Source organism: Gallinula chloropus, assembly GCF_964237585.1.
Source record: "Gallinula chloropus genome assembly, chromosome: 12".
In the NCBI taxonomy this organism is placed as follows: domain Eukaryota; kingdom Metazoa; phylum Chordata; class Aves; order Gruiformes; family Rallidae; genus Gallinula; species Gallinula chloropus.
Genome location: NC_140097.1, coordinates 14,019,686 through 14,036,063, shown reverse-complemented (window position 1 = coordinate 14,036,063; position 16,378 = coordinate 14,019,686). Strand labels below are relative to the sequence as shown.

At 48.8% G+C, this 16,378-nt stretch overlaps 1 protein-coding gene across 1 annotated transcript; it reads left to right on the top strand.

Annotated features, from left to right (window-relative positions):
* The first annotated feature begins 1,967 nt into the window (after nt 1-1,967).
* Nucleotides 1,968-15,962, top strand: KLF15 (KLF transcription factor 15). The gene is made up of 3 exons (XM_084269672.1): nt 1,968-2,290; nt 6,775-7,882; nt 13,941-15,962. The coding sequence occupies exons 2-3, from the start codon at nt 6,840-6,842 to the stop codon at nt 14,107-14,109; spliced, it is 1,212 nt and encodes a 403-aa protein (XP_084125798.1). The 5' UTR covers nt 1,968-2,290; nt 6,775-6,839; the 3' UTR covers nt 14,110-15,962.
* Nucleotides 15,963-16,378: the final 416 nt, after the last annotated feature.

Here is a 16,378-nt window from a genome sequence, read left to right as displayed (position 1 = left end):
TGGCGCCGGCACAAAGGAAGGTGGCTGGACATCTTGTCTGGCAGCAGTACGTGTTTGGATCTGTATGAGCCCACTGAAAATGTCATGTCTCGTGTCGCCAGCTTCAGCAACAGGTAACAGCGCAGTCTGGGAGCTGTGTAGCAGGCAACACACCCAGCCTTGAGTAGTTCTTTTAGGAAAGCGGAAAGGTTTTGGGCCTAGGATGGATGAAACTTGAGAAGCAGAACTGGAACACACACCATTTTATTTCCTTGTGACGTAAATGTGGGATTTCACTGCCTCTCCAGAAATTCAGAGGAAGTCAGGAGCTACTGTAACTAAAATATAGAGAAATTTTCTTTTGCACGCGGAAGAACACAATGTAGAGAAGCCTCTGACACGCCTCAGTGCTTATGTAGGTCTCAACTGATAAAATTAAAATTGTAACTGTTGTTTGTTTTCATGGTAATAAAAGTCACAAGGGAATTTCATATCTCCACAGCCATCAATTCAAATTCTATTTAAGTCCAGGGCTTAAACAGAGGGCTTGGGATTCTAGCTGTATCTAAATCTCAAGCCCTTTGCATTGCATCGAGTTAAACATCACCCACTCAGGGAACAGGGATTTTAATTGAGAGAAAACAGAAAAGGAAGTTTGCCAAAAATCTATTTCTGGTAAACATATTTAAGGCCAGGTTTTTCAGCGCTGTGATGCTTTTTACATCACTGAAGTTACACTAATGCGGAATTTGGCCCCGATGTTTTTCTATAAATACAGTATCTAGGAATTTGATGAGCGTGTATTTATGCATTATTCAGTGAGATGATGTGGAGAGGAAGAGCGAGGTTTGTGCATGAGAGCAGAGCCCCGAGCATCTCCGGGTCCTTTGGCGCTCCACCCCGGCGCGAGGCAGCACCTGTGGGGTCACCTCTGCGCTGTTGCTGGGCCGTGTCTGCTGTGGCTTGTTGAGGCTGAATGTCCTCATGGGAAAAGACAGGTCTGTGTTTGCCAAAATGTGAAACGTGTTACTTGCAATTCTGAAGCTCTGCAGGCAGAGAACATTTTTGCCAGTTTAAGGCCGTGGGCTGGAGTTGAAAAGAGAAGAAACTGTGGCTTAGTTCTGCCACGGATGCTTGGTTTGATGGTCCATGCCTCAGTTTCCCCCCATAAAATCATAAAATGAGGATGACGCTTTTCCTGCAGGAGAGCAATTTGCAGTCTTGAGGCCCACAGCCCCTCAGTGGGACAGCAGGGATGGCGCTCTGTCCAATGTAGCCCTCCGAAAGGTGCACAGACCTGTTGTCGCTCTGTTCTGGTGTCCCAGGCTCCACCTTCCCAAGGATCTGAACAATGGAAACCCGAATTTGTAAAGCGGTGGATTGAGCAGCAGAGCTGAGTGCTGCCACAGCTGCCCCCCCGGCAAGCTCCCTCAGCTGGGCTTCACCTCGCAGGGGTTACACAGGGATCCTGACCCATGCCTAACCTTGCATGCCTACCCTCTGTGTGTGTGTATGATATATATCTAGGTAATGCAGGTATTTATATAAAAAAATAGGAATGGCCGTAATAAGTGTGGGCGGGGGTACCCCAAAACCCAATCCTTTCCAGCGCGCGTGAAATCACCCCATCAAGCTCCAGCAGCAGGCAAGGTGCTGCTGAGGTGGTGGCACTTGCACATCTCCGGGGACCCGCTGCCCCCCGGGACCCGCACCCCTCCAGGAGCCTGCGCACCTCCAGGGATGCCCGCGCTTCCAGCGGCTCGTACGCTCCGGGGTCCCGCGCGTCCCCGGGGGCTCGCCCGTGTGCCGGTCCTGCCGAGCACCGCCCCGGGGGCCGGGCCGGGCGGCGCCGCGGCTCCCATTGAGGCCGGTCTCGGGCCGGCCCCCGCCGCGGCGGGGCCAATGGGGGCGGCGGACGCGGTCGAGCCTCTCCCCGGCCTCCCCCGCCGCCGCCGGGCGCCCGTCATGTGAGGGGGATATAGTACTACGGGAGCGGGGCTGCGCTCCGCAGCCGCGCACCCGCCTCCCGGGGGAGCTGCGCACGCCTTCCGCCGCTCCGCGCTCCCTGCTCGCCGCCGGCGCTCGCTCTGGTTTCCGTGGGGTTTTCTGCGTCTCCTTGGTGCCTTTTTTAACTTTGCATTTGTGTATTCTTAATTTTTTTTTAATAATTGTTTTTTTTGCTTTTTATCCTCGATTTTTGTGGTCTGGGTTTGTGGAGTCGGTTTTTTTCCCCGTTTTCATTGTTGTTTTCGCATTCTCCTCGTCGTTCTTGGCGCTTGCTCTCCCCTCCGCGGCTTGCAAAGGAGTTCAGGTAAGGGTGTGCGAGGGGCGCGGAGGTTTGCGCGGGTGCGTGTCCCGCCAGCGGTGCCCTTGTGCCCCGTTGCCGCAGCACGAGTAGCTATGGCGGGGATGGGGGGGGGGGTGGCGGTGTTGGGGTGTTTGTGCTGCTGCTTGCTGGTCACGGAGGGGTGGAAGGTTAAATCCTCCCCCCGGGGTGCAGCGGAGGTTGCGTCCCGGGCTGCGGCCAGGGGTGAGGGGCTGTTGTCAGGCTGGAGCTGTGGTGTGACAGGCGGGGGGGGGGGGGGGGGGGGTGGGGGGTGCGGGGGGTGCAGGGGTGGGTTACTCCCGGTCAACGCGGACAGGGGACCACGGCGACGGGTCCCCGCAGCCTCCTGAAAAGTGATGGAGGGAGCAGAAAAACAATAAATGATAATAAAGCAACCCCCAAAACAACAACAAAACCCGTAAAACGAACACGCAGCTGCCTTGCAGCCGCGGAAACCCGTCTGTGCTTGTCCCGGGAAGGGGTGGTGTGTCCCCCGGTCCGCTGTCACTGCCAGGGCGGCCGAGCTCGGGGAGTGGGAGGCAGCGGGGTGTCCCTGACTGGGGGCCGCTGCCGGCAAAGGGCTTCCTCTTATGAGGGCAAAGTTGGGGGCAGTTTCCAGAAAATAAGGCTTTGGGAACGTTTCTGCAGCTTCCCTTAGGCGGTGGGATTGGGGAAAAAAAACCAGGGACACCCTAAACAACACCTCCACCTTCTCCCCCCCCCCCCCCCCCCCCCCGCCGTGTCTGGGAAAGCAGCACAGCCACCTTCCAGAAGAGAGGAGAGCAAACAGGCAGATGGATTTCCTGGCTTTTGGCATTTGTTGCTGCTATTATTATTGTTAACAGATTATTTTTTCAAGTATGCATTTCTATTTTAATTCCTTAGAAATGCTGGGCCTGGTACATTGCTTGGTTTATGGTTCTGTCTGTGGTTGCAGGTATCATCCTGAACGGGTTTAAAATCTTCTAGGGAAAATGGGAAAATCCCGAGGAGGTTAGTCCTAAACTACAAAGAGCTGGAGCAGTGTACGTAGGGAATGACAGTCAGGGTGCCTGAGCCTGTGTACTGCTGGGCTATCAGTTGCTCTGGACAGAGTGTCCAGAAATGACAGGCTAGGAAATAAGTCCCCATGTTTCAGCAAATTCCTGGGATTTAACATTTTAATGTTATCCTGAGTCAGAATATGCCTTCTCTGTTTTGTTTTTTTTTTCCCTCTGTCAGTGGTTTGTTTTGTTGGTGATTTTTTTTCCCCCAGGCAATTAGATGGACAGGTTTTAAACAGAACAATGTGTTTCTGGCAGAAAGGACATCATAACAACTCAGGGAACTCTTAAGAAAGTTGGAGGCTGTCATGCTGTTGTGTGCTGTTGAACAGCTGCTGTATTTCACGCCCGAAGTGGCTGTTTTTCAGCTGCTTGGGCCCCGAGGTGCCTCTGTAGGTGCTTACATTTCTAATGTGTTTTCAGGGCTCCTAGAGATGAAAGTGCTTTATGTAAACAGCATCGTTAGTTCTCATAGCTCGTGCAGGCCTGACATTTTGGGTTTGTTTTTGAATCTTCTGGCTTTGGCTGTGTCTGCAGGCAAAGAAGGGATGAAAGCCCTTTGGTTGTTGGTCTGGCCTTTAGGATAAAATATAGCCTCGGCCCGATCCTGCATTCCAGGCATTCCCAAAAATCCTCTTGGCTGCTCTGCAAGTTTTGAGAGTGCACGGAAAGCGGATCTGGCCCGTAATGTGCCTGGATCGACTTGCCTCCGACAGTCCCTATGTTCTTAAAATGACTCTGGTTACACTGAGTGACATTGCTCCTTGTCAGGAGGGATGGGGAAATGAGCGTGCTGGCTGTTTGCTGCTGAGGTGCTTTGCTCACCGCAGTGACTAGGAGTTTGTTGGGGCTTTTTCCCCCCCACCTCCTTTCAGCCATTATTCAAATTTGGGTTTAGTTCTATTCCCAGTGAAATATACGGATATTTTGATGTGTGGCTTCCTAGATCTGAGAGGCATTTGAAGAAAACCTGAATGCTTTTTTGGGTGGCTTTCCTTTTTTTTTTTTTTTTTTCTTCTTTTTAGACAACTTTACCAACTGTTTTTGGTGTGTGCTCTTTCCCTGCACGCACAGAGTACACCAGCTTCTCTTATAGAGAAAAAAACAAACCGTGTTGCAGTCCAGATTTCCCTCGCAGCACCGTTCTTCAGAAGTTCAAGCTGGCACAGTGCAGACATAGGAGGGAAGCTCAGGAAGCATCTGAGGGCAGGTCCGCCGTTCTGCCCCACATTTCACAAGGCAGTCACCAGTCTTTTGGTGCAAGACAGAAATGAGCTGCTTGGGTGAATTCTTACTGGAAGCCGAGTCAAACTTCTCAGAAGAAGATTGTGTTTTCTGTTTCAAAACTGGGCATAGCTCAGCTCTGGGACTTCTGCTGGAGGAACTTTCTGTCCATGCAGAGACATTCAAAAACAAAAAAAGGAGGAGGGTGGGAGAAGAGAGCCTTATATGTTACAAATAGTTGAGCTCTTCTGACTCTTCACTTTTACTATAAGAAATGATTATAGGCTAAGGTCACAAAACAGAGCCACTAACCTCTGTTTGAACTTCCTTGCGTTCGGCACATGTGGGTATTTCATTATCGGTTCAGAGGCCGAGCTGACTGACAGTCCGTGCATACCAGGAAAGTGTGCAATCTTACTTTTAAGTCTTTCTTTCAACCTGCCCTTACTTCCTCCATGTGTGCACGGAGGAGGAAGCTGTATCTTTAAGAAATACGGGGCTTTTTCCTCTCTGTTTCCTGTGAAATATTATTAGATGCTGCCAATGGGATGGAGCTCTTTAAGGGTGTTGTGTAAAACGTCTCGCTCTGTGTTCGCCGCAGCACTGAGCACACAGATGCCTTTAGATTTTTCTCCGGAGAAGGCAAAGATGGGGCAGATTTTGGAGATCAGGCAGCAAGGATGCTCTGCAACAGCAGTAACAGCCATCCCCTTCCCTGCGCAAAACTGGGAGCTATTGACTATTCATGGCAAAGCGTCCAAAGCGCAGCGGCAGAGCCTGTGGAAAATGACAGCGTGTAACAAGATTGACTGGCATTTCCTTCACGCTGGGTCACATGCCTCCTAATTCACACACACACACACAAAACCTCATAGGCTGATCGAATGACTTCTATCTCTGCAGCCCACATACCTTCCACAGAAAGAGTTGTTTTATTATGCACATATACAGCTCTGTTTTCCATCAGTCACCTTGAGCGAATGACTGAGGGCCAGTGTTTGCTCCGTCCGGAGGTCTCTGCGCTTGCTCTCCAAGGGGCACAGTCTCCCTCCGTAAGCAATTTCTTTTTTTTCCTTCTTCCTCTGGGGGAAAAGAAAAGAAAACAAATACACAGATGTCCCTCCTGCCTTCCCCTCCCCAGAAACCTTTCTAGGAAGTTTGCTTGGCTGTAACTGGAAGGTGCAGGACGGCTGCTGCTGTTGGTGAGCATTGTGGTGGGCTGCCCTGGGAAGGATGGATTTTGCCCTTGTTGCCTCCCCGGGGTTGCAGTGGGATTATGGCTCACATGAGGAGGGGCTCGCAGGATGCTGCCCGCTTGCTGCCTCAACCCAGGGGAGAAACTGGGAGTGTGGCTGCCTGCTGTGGGTCACAGCGGATTGAGATGCCAGGGGTCTGTGTGAGCCCTCCCATTTTAGCAACTGGCATGAGGTTCAGATCACCGCAACCTCCATACCCGAAGAGAGAGGAGTAAGGAGTGATGAGGTGAAACCAGCTAGCAGCTGGCTTGCCAGGACATGGTAATTAGCTCAGTGCAGTGCCAGCCTTATTAAGGGCAGCGCAGGTGATGATGACGTTGGCACACTGATTCATTACATCTGGAGGGGAAAATCCGCCTAGTAAATGCTGAAGCACAGTAAATATTTTTGGCTCCTAAGAGATTGATCCTTGCGTTATGCTGATTAGCCTGTATTTGTGGAACTGTGGAAGTTAAAAATAAGGTTGGTGGAAAGCTACAAGATAAGGAAAGGATTTGCATTTTAATGCCACTAGCAATAAACATTTTTTATTTGGGTTTTTTGGGTTTGGTTTTTTTTTGGTGGTAAAAATTTCAACACTTTATTTTTTACTCCCCATTCCCTTCTTTGGCTCTAGGTTTCACTGTTAGGCCAAAGCCCATAATTTATTTTCTCTGGCCAGTAATATTCTGGAAGGGAGCTATAAATCTGGAGCATACACAGTTGGGAAATGATTTCTGAAAGAATTCTTTTGCAAATACGTGGTGCAATCCTGCAAAACGCTTTAGCCCTGACAGTCCTTAAGGGGTGGTACAGACATATCAAAGCGTGTAGCAGCATGTGTACTCAGCGGGGCTGGATGCTTAGGACTTTCCTATGAGCTAGAGGGCTTTACGAGCATTAGTTCATGGAGATAAATGATTAAACTGACTTCTGACTGTTGCTGTTTTGTTTTTCCTACACTCAGGCTCTCACCTGAACTTTTGCTGCCTGGTATATGCTGTTGGGATATCCATAAGAGATTGCCCAGGAATGGTGGATCACTTGCTGCCTACTGATGAATCCTTTTCATCTACAAGATCTTCTCTCGGATACTTTGGGGACATGACAGCAGGGGTGAGGTCCTACCAAATGCTGCCCTCTCCCCTGTCAGAAGATGACAGTGACTCGTCCAGCTTTTGTTCTTGTTCCAGCCCTGACTCCCAGGTTCTCAGCTCCAGCTATGGAAGCACATCTAGTGCAGAAAGTCAGGACAGTATCTTAGACTACTTATTGTCCCAGGCATCTTTGGGGAACACTGCAGCATCATGGTGGGACAAAAGGAGACTTCAGCCGATAGTGAAAGAGGAGTACTTTAGGTTGCCTGAATTTGCTGTGGATATGGAAGACTCTGGACCATTTCAGCCCACGCTTGAGGAAATTGAGGAATTTCTGGAGGAGAACATGGAGTTGGAGCTCAAAGAAAGACCTAAAAGTGAGACCAAGGACTTGAGAGCTTGCAGCCAAGTTTCTGTTGCTTCACTACAGCAAAAAGACCATATGTTACCAAGTGCTAGTTTAAAAGAGAATAAAAATGAACAGTTGAGCAGCTCAACAGAAGGTGGCCAAGCTTCAAACGGAGGAATGTCCCTGGAGAATGGAATACCGGTTATGCTCCAAATTCAGCCTGTACAGATCAAACAGGAGTCCAACACGAGCCCTAGCTCCCAAGGACCAGCACAGGAGAACATTAAAATTGCACAGCTCCTAGTCAACATCCAAGGACAGACATTTGCCCTTGTGCCTCAGATAGTTCAGTCATCCAATTTGAACTTGTCCTCTAAATTTGTCCGCATTGCTCCCGTCCCCATCGCTGCCAAGCCAATTGGGCCAGGAGGCATGATCCAGGGTCAGACGGGAATCATCATGGGTCAGAAATTTCAAAAGAACCCTGCAGCAGAACTCATTAAAATGCACAAATGTTCCTTTCCTGGTTGTACCAAGATGTACACGAAAAGCAGCCATTTGAAAGCCCACCTGAGGAGGCACACAGGAGAAAAGCCTTTTGCGTGCACGTGGCCGGGTTGTGGATGGAGGTTAGTATCGGGGTGCAGCGCTGTCCTATCCCCCTACCCCTTTTCAGTTTACTCAACCTAACTTGCCAAGCGAGTAGGCTTGTGCTCTGGTTTATAAACTGCTTCTGTTCCCAAAACTTGTTTGGTTGGTTTGAGAATTAAGACCTTTTTCTTCCTCTTAGGTAATCCAGGGGCTTTGATAAATTAAATAGCAGAACATCACCTGCTGGCACCAGCTGTTCAAGTGTCTTAACAAATAAAAGTAGTCCATCGTAATTTGTATTTTGTTCCAAGAGGGTAAGATTAAGTTGTAACTGCAGGCAGCACCTCGTGTTCCCATCGGTCTGGTTGCAACACACCAGCTGTGGCAGATGCTCGGCTGGTACCAGCTGAGGGCTGGAAGTGAACAGCATGGTTTAGGGCAGAGTTGCTGTGTGTAGCTCTGTGTGTGTGTGTGGCTGAACACGGTCGCTGAGGGGCTGTGACAAGCGAGTGTGGTTTTAGAGCAGCAGTATTCTGTGCGGTTATCACAGAGAACGCACTCCAGCCCACTCCTACTGGAAGCACTGGCAGCGAAACTCCATCAGGCTCTGGGCTTTATTCTTTGCACTGATTCAGAAAAACGTGTGGGTGCCACTCAAAGTCGCAGGGAGCTGTCAGATGTAACAGCGTAAGCAGGAGGCTGAGCTGGAGTTACGCATTGCCTGAATGGAAGATTGCAGGTTTGCTTGAGCACACCGTTTTGCAGAGGATATCTAGTGATTTGTATTGTTGTATTTTTAATGCTAGTTGGAAAATTAAAACTTTTAAGAAGAAACAACCTTCTGTTTATGTAAACTTTGATGGAAGCCTTCCTCTGTCTTTCCAATGAGCCATGTTACTAGCCTGGCTGCTGCAACTCTTAACATACAGCACCACAAATTATGATGGGAGTAAACAAAATCTTAACTCCCTTGTATAAATTAAACCAGGCTTCTTTCAAAGAATATCCTGCAGAGCTTCAGTGAGCAATGTCTAATGAGGAGATGGGTTGATGATCATGAGGAACAGACGAGGTAAAATGTAACAGGAGTGGCTGTGTAAAAACACAAGTATGTGAGACACGCAGCAGTTAGAGATGGCTGGGTTGGTTTGGGGGAAAAGGTCAGAATGGGGCTGAATCCTCTGCTCCCAAACCAGACCAGTTTGCAGTTTGAAGCTTGCCTCTGGGAGGGATTGAGGAAATCAGTGCCGTTAATTTCTTTGGTGGTTTGCTTTCCTGTTCCAGTTTATGGTGGCTCTGCAGACTGGTGGTGATTTTCTTTCCTTTTGTGCTGGTGGCTGAGCTCAGTGGCTTTGCTGCTCAGGAGGCACTGAAATTAAAGCCCTGTTATTTAGCTGATTGGTCCCATAAGCTGCAGCCAGACTTGCTCCTGACCTGCAGTAGATGCACTTGCTCCTTTATATTTGGTTGCCAGTGCCCGTGTGTGCTGGCAGCAGATGTGCCTCCTGCCTGTGAGCGTGGCTGAGGGTGTCACGTTGGCTCTCCCTGTGCTGGGATGTCAGCAGAACTCTCAGTTTTGTGACGAACACTGGCGGCACGTGAGGGTTTGTCTGATCAGTGCCGAGATTTATACCAACGTTCCCAGTGACTTTCGTGGCTCAGGACCAGGAGCCTGAAGTGTTGCCTGTGGGTGACCTTCTCCAGCTCTGTCGTATTACGGAGCTAGTGCTTCCCAGGCTGCAAAACCAAGGGGAACGTTTAGGAGAAATGTGAAGTGGGAAGGGATGGGGACCGAATGGACGCAGGAGTGCTGGCCTTCTCTCAATGTTACAGCAAACAGTGTGGATCAAGAGCAGGGTGCGGGTGTAAGGTGGGCCTGCGGCCTGGAGCACCCTGGACTTTCAGCTGGACAAGACTTATTAAGAATGAGAAGCCCAGCAGGGATGAGAAACTAATCACTGTAGCTCTGAGGAACACGTGTCCTCTCCACAAACAGCTGCTGGAATGGCTTTTTAAACTCTCTATAGCTGTTTGTCTTTGCATTTCACAGCCCAGGCTGATGCACTGAGCCCTTCGATGTTTGGGGGTGTTTGGTATCTGTCTGAGGGGGGAGGTTTATAACCAGCAGGACCTGGGGGCAGCTTCCCTCACTCACAGGAATCCTTAGTGTGGGCCTGAGGGTCCCGCACATCCCCTACACGCTGCTCCCACATCAAAGGCTAGGCTCAATTGAGCACTGAATTGCTCGGTCCCCTTTTGTCAATAAAGCATGTTTACCTTTTCCAAGAGTTCAGCGAGAGCTGTGATCTCACATGACTTCAGTCAAATGCTTCTGGGCTCTCTGTTTGCTCCCAGTTTTATCTCATCTCAGATGAATTCAAGCACCAAAACTCAGCTGGGCTCTGCTTTACCCTCCTTTCCCTGCGTTCTTGTGCTCATGTATTTATTTTTTCACTGAAGACACTTAAGATCTGAGCTCACTGAAGATTGTAATTTCAAAAACAAAACAAAGTGTTGCCTAGCACGAGGTGGCTGAGCTTGGCAGGGACTGGGGTGAGGGGTGGTTAAAGCTTTCCCTGCTCTCAGGGCGGTCCTGCTGTGGGGAAACTGCACACTTTACATGCACTAAGGTAGGGGAACCCTTTTTCTAACCCTAAGACAGCCAGAAAGCCCCAAGGACTGACCTCTGTGGAGGAGGCTGAGCCCTGCTTGCTTGTGCCCTTCCTTGGCACCGGACGAGAGCTGTTTTCGGCAGGCTGCAGAGGCGCGTTCATAAGCGGTCGGTGACCCGTTGCTTTAGATACCCCTCTGTACCGGTCAGCGCGCTGATCCGTGTCGTGCCGGCTTATACCTTTGGCATACGGCGGCCTCTGGTTAGCACTGCTCCTGGGTCAGGCACAACCAAAGAGCTGTGCTGGAGTGGGCTGGTGCCCAGCATGGTGCGATGGCATGGAGCAGGAGAAGCTCTGGCTTGGTGCGACAGTGTAGGGAGCTGCTGGGGTTGGTGTAAAGCCCAGGGGGGTTAGGTAATCACCTTTAAATGCCCTGCCACATCTTCTGGCTGGAGGTGCTTCCCTGCAGTGACTCTGCAGGTGACAGCATGCAGTACAAGCTCTGCCTCGTGTGGTAGGCAGGGTTTAAAGGTTTGTAATGCATGCTGCTGGGACTGTGTATGGAACCAGGCAAGCGTGGGAAGGACCATGTATGGGACAGGGCAGGGCCGGGGTCTCGCATTGGCCTTTTCTGCTGGTGCTGTGCAAAGCGGGTTGCAGGTCTCAGGAGCAGTGCTGGTTTGCTGTAGCAGTGCTTTGGGGATAGGCAGGAGCAATCTAAAGCCTGTTGCCCACTGTGGAGGAGAGGTACAGCCTGAGTCAGTCTCAATGGCTGGTGGCCATGGTAGGGACAATGAATACTGGGCTGAAGCTACTGAGCTTGGCCTGTGAGCCATATAGCAGTGTCCTCATTTGGCTAGGAGATACAGGACACATCCAACACATCAGAGAGCTCTAGGACTTGTCTCCAGGGGAGATGTAGTTACAGGTCGTTTGGGGTCCCAGTGGATAGATGGATGATGGAGTTTTCTAATGGCTGTCAGATTATGCAGATCCCTCCAACTTTCTTTTATGGTGGGACCCTTCTGGAAATGGCAGTGACTCGGGACAGCAAGGTGTTCTTGGGGTACCTTATATTTCATTGAATTTAGCATTCCACTGGGGGTTATTTGTAGTTTTCTTGGGGTGATCTCAGTGCCAAAATGTGCTGCAAACAGCATGTCACTGCAGAGCCAGGCCATCAGATCCTCCCGGCTTCCTTGTCCTAACCTTTGCGTTGTTTTTTTGTAAACACACCGGCAGCTCGAGGTTTATTTCTGTGGGCTCTGTAAGTTGATCTTTCCATGACTGCTGGGGAACAGTATTGCAACATTCCTGCCTCTTCAGCTAAGGACATCGTTATGAGGCAGAGTGTATTTTTATCGGATGAACTCATCCGAGCTCTCAGGGTATGAGCAGAGCTGCTCATTCCTGATACGCGCTTCTTTCTCTCCCACCATCCATGCAATCCCCATCGAAATGCACTTGTAGAGATCTTATGCAGGATTAGCTATGTGCTACTACACTTCTGCTGCAGATGGTGACCCTAATGGCCAAGGACATGTGACAAGGCAACCCAGCCACATCTGGTTTTACTCCTCCTCTGAGTGATCAGCTTGTATATAAGAGGACGGCTCATTGCAAAGGTGCTTCTCTCTCTCTGCTCCCTCTTTTCCCTGGATGTAGTTGCCACCACTAGAAACAGGTCCATTCCTTGTCCCGTGCTGAGTTCTGCTGAGGCAGTCTGCACAGGCAACATCCTACCCTATGCAGAAGGATGCTTACTTAGTCCCACTCATCTGTAGGGACTCATCAGGGATAGCTCACTGCTGTTCCCAGGTCCAGATTGTGATTTTTGGAAGTCATGGCTGGAAGGAGCAGGAAGCTATAGAAGGCAAATGTGCAAGTAATAGGGGTGAAGAGAAACCCATCATTTTACAGGGAAGATGCATCCCAGGTGAGGAGCAAGTTGATGGCTCCATTAGGGCATCTGCCTATTGTTCTTAATGGTGAATTTGACTCTTTCACCATGGGGATACCAAAGCAAGGAGGAAAAAGTGGAAAAGCAAGAGAATAGATGAAGGAACCTCCCCTAGAAATGCCTGTGGGAGGGATGTGTCCACACTGTATCTCACCCGTGGTGAGTATTTGCATCTGCTTTGCACTGGCTGCAAAATGCTCTCTGGCCATAATCACTGCAGGAACTGAGGAAATCATTCCCAGCTTTCCCAGTGCCCATTTCCACCTTTATGTGGAAACTTATTTTTCTTGCATGCAGGACCTATTCATAGGAGCCCAGCCGTTCTGTTTTCTCCCTCTCATAAATGTAGTGTATTTACTCTATTGGTAGAGTGATATTTTGCTCCAGAAGAGCACATTTTTCTACATGTCCTTTCCCTCATTTATTCAGCTAGTGCCCATGACTTCATTTATTTATTGTAAATAAACAGCTGGTACCATTTCTTGCAAGCCCTCTTTCTGTGCCACTCTTTGTTACTGCTCTGGCAACAAAACACTTAATTGCCCTTTGTCAGGCAGCAGATTTTTTTGTACCCATCTGGACAAGGCTGTTTTAGTGTGAAATTATTAATTAACTCTGTGGGTCCCAGTCAGGTCCAAGCTGGAAGCAGAGCCAGCTCTGCTGTTAAGACCAAAGGATGAGCTGATTTGGGTTCAGTAAAATTGTGGGATTCATGGTGGCTGTTTGGGGGATATTTCTGTGGAGATGGAAGGTGGGAAATACCAAAAATTGAAATGATTTGGAGACATAATTTTGGTAATTAATGGCTCTACCTTGATTTCAATTTACCTATGAAGTAACTACGCTAATGGCCATTGAGGCCCACTTGGATGTCAGCTGTTACAACATGGAGCATCTCTCTGGTACTGTCATTAAGGACTCTTTATTTAGCCCGCAGGAGCATGTATGAAAGCCAGTTTTTCAGCTGGATCTGATAAACCATGCAGCTTCTGGGCATCCATGTCTGGCTGTTATGCAGGGTCCATATCAAACTAAGTGCAGGTACTGGATGTCCATTGTGGTTGTGTCAGGGGGAGCTTGGAGCAGACCTCAGCTGTGGGACAACCTGTTGGTTGTTATCTCTGCCTGAGAGTGGCTTGTGCTTGGGTTTGCAGGAGAGAGGTTGCAGGACAGGATTTGAAGGGGATTGGCAGAGGGATCAAGAGCAGTGCTGTTTCAGTAGAGCTGTACCCATGTTGTTTGGTTTAGGGCAAGGCTCGTACAAACGTTGCCTCCACGCATTGCTCTGAATCCAGACTTGACATGGGATGAGGTCGATACTTGTGTGTTTCCATCACTGCTGCTGACTGCTGGTTGGAACCAGACCGGCCCTGTTGTGTGTCCCTTTCTGTTTCCACATTTGGGCTTTGCCACAAGCAGAGTCTGACAAGGGCATGAGGGGAGTTACTTTTTTCTCCACTGTGGGAGACCTGGCAATGTAAAAACCTACTTACCTGAAAGAGCTTCTCTTCTCTTCTCTTGCAGGTTCTCCAGGTCAGATGAGCTATCCCGGCACAGGCGCTCCCACTCAGGGGTGAAACCCTATCAGTGTCCTGTCTGTGAGAAGAAGTTTGCTCGAAGTGACCACTTGTCCAAACATGTCAAGGTGCATCGGTTCCCACGAAGCAACCGCTCCGTCCGCTCCGTGAACTGATTGGTCCCTTCCCGCCCAGCCATCCTCCCACAGCTGATGACAGCACTTTGCTCACTACATTTCTAGTGATAATTTATTTGTCTCCTCAGAACAGTCAATGCTGTTACTTGATACCACCATGTCTGAGTGTCCCATGTCCTTTAAAGATGATTTGAGAATGAAGTCCTTTTTGGGTCAAGGGAGGGGGTGCTTCTTCCTTTTTGTCTTTTTTTTTAAATTTTTTTTTTAAGGATGTTATTTTCCTTTCCTTCTATCTTTCCCTCCTTTACTGCTGCTTCTTTTGGAAATTACAGTGTTTTATTTTTAGCTGTTTTCTGCTGCACAGGAAAATGTAAGAGTTGCTTGCTGCTAGTTAATTATAGCCCTGGCATTCCTAAGGGCTTTGCTCATGTACAGTCCATTCATTGTGAGTTTTTATTAAGCTGCTCTATTTGTCCAGTTTGGAAACAGCAAATTCCTTTTGAAATGAAAACAACTCCTTTGTTTTTGGGTCGCCTGAGCCAAGGATTTGTAGGGGCTGGCCATGGGAGGAGGAACAGTGGGAGTTGGGGACGGGGGAGGCAAAGCAAGAACGCTGGAATGCGCCTCTCTGGCTCTCTGACTTCTCCAGCTCGCATTTACCTCTTCCTTGGCCAGGGCTATCTATAAATATTTATGTATATATATTCATACATACATATATATGTATTTAAGCAAAGGCATATCCTAAGCAAACCTGTAAGCTCAGGCTGGGTGAAATGGCTTGGAGTGGAGCCTCTTGGTGTGGCTGAGTGCGTACCGTGTGCATGCTTCTCCTGTCCTGTGCTGCTGTGGGGTGAAAGGATGCCCATGCAGCGAAGGAAATGCTGCTTTCCTTCAACTGCTTCGCAGCATCCGCTGTCTTTAGCAGAAGAGCCGTTGTCTAGCGCGTAAAGCAGCAGAAACCCTTTGTGAGAATGGCTGAGCTCTGTTCCCATCTCTCTTCCTGTCCTCTTGTGTGACCTTGGGGGAGAGACTAGAACACCAGCCTTGGGGGTGCCCGGTGGTCCTGGTGAGCACCGGGCAGGCTGAGCATCCGCTGCCAGTCAAAGCCTCGCTGTTTGGAGCTACGTCTTGTGGGATGTACCTGGACCCAGGGGTGGGTGGGAGGCATCGTAGCCTGGTGGGTCAGCACTGTGAGATTTTTCTGTCCAAGGGTGATCTTCAGTGCTAATCCTCTCCTTACCGACAGCCATGTCAGAGCTCCGTGCAGCTGGGGTGGGCGAATGGGTGAGAACAGTAGCCAAAAGAAACAAATTTGTGTGGTAGCTGGCTAAGAAGGGAATTTAAACAAATCATCGGATGGTAGCAGGCAAGTGATTTTGTTTGTGTTTCTTCTTGTTTTGTTTTTCCTTTTGAACTCTGGTGATTGTAAGAAGCTTTAGAAGAAAATAGAATTCAGTGATTAGGAGCAATTTTATAGTGGATGTTGCATTTCCTTTCCATTTGCAGATGGCATCTGTTTGTCTTTTTGTTGGCAAAATGGGAAATAGGAAACTGCGATTCTAGCGCTAGGCAGAGCAGGAGCCTGTGCTGTGTGAGAACAGCAGGTCTAGCTAAAGCAAATGCATTCCTTTTGTCCTCTAGAAATTAATATAAATGAACTATCATCTATTGACTGGTTTATATCACATCCTATGAATGTATGTAAATAAAACTGTACATAGATGCATATCTATATAAAATATCTTTTAATAACATATCAAAATTTGTGTAAATTGGAAACAAAAATACCTATAAAGCCAGTGTACATAAGTTACAATTCTGTATATTTTCTTTTGTTCTTCATAAAAATATATTTACTTTGACAATAAAATGAAAATGGAAATTTTAAATCCCTTCTTGAAATTAGTATTCATTAATTTCCTTTGTAGCCAGCTCTGTAATCAGGATGTTAAGAGCCTGAAATTTTGATTCACCTGGATGTAACTTTTCAGGTGCTGGGTAACAGGGAGATGATGGAACAGACCTGAAGTTGCCTTCAGAAGTTTTTCTCATCTCAGAAAGTTCTTGGGAGGCACGAGATGTTTCAAGCTCTCCCTTCGCTGGAGCCCTCATGTCTTGCCTGGCAGCTGCACGGGGACCCGAATGCCTTCTGTGGTTTCTGACTGCTGTGGAACAGGTCTGCAGCTGCAGTAAAACTGTGGTTATTAAATTAGAGCAAACAGGTTTTGAGGAAATTCAAGCTCTAGTGGTTAGTGTGAGGGAGGAAAGGCTTCAGAGGCTGCTTGAGACTGTGATGGTGACTCAC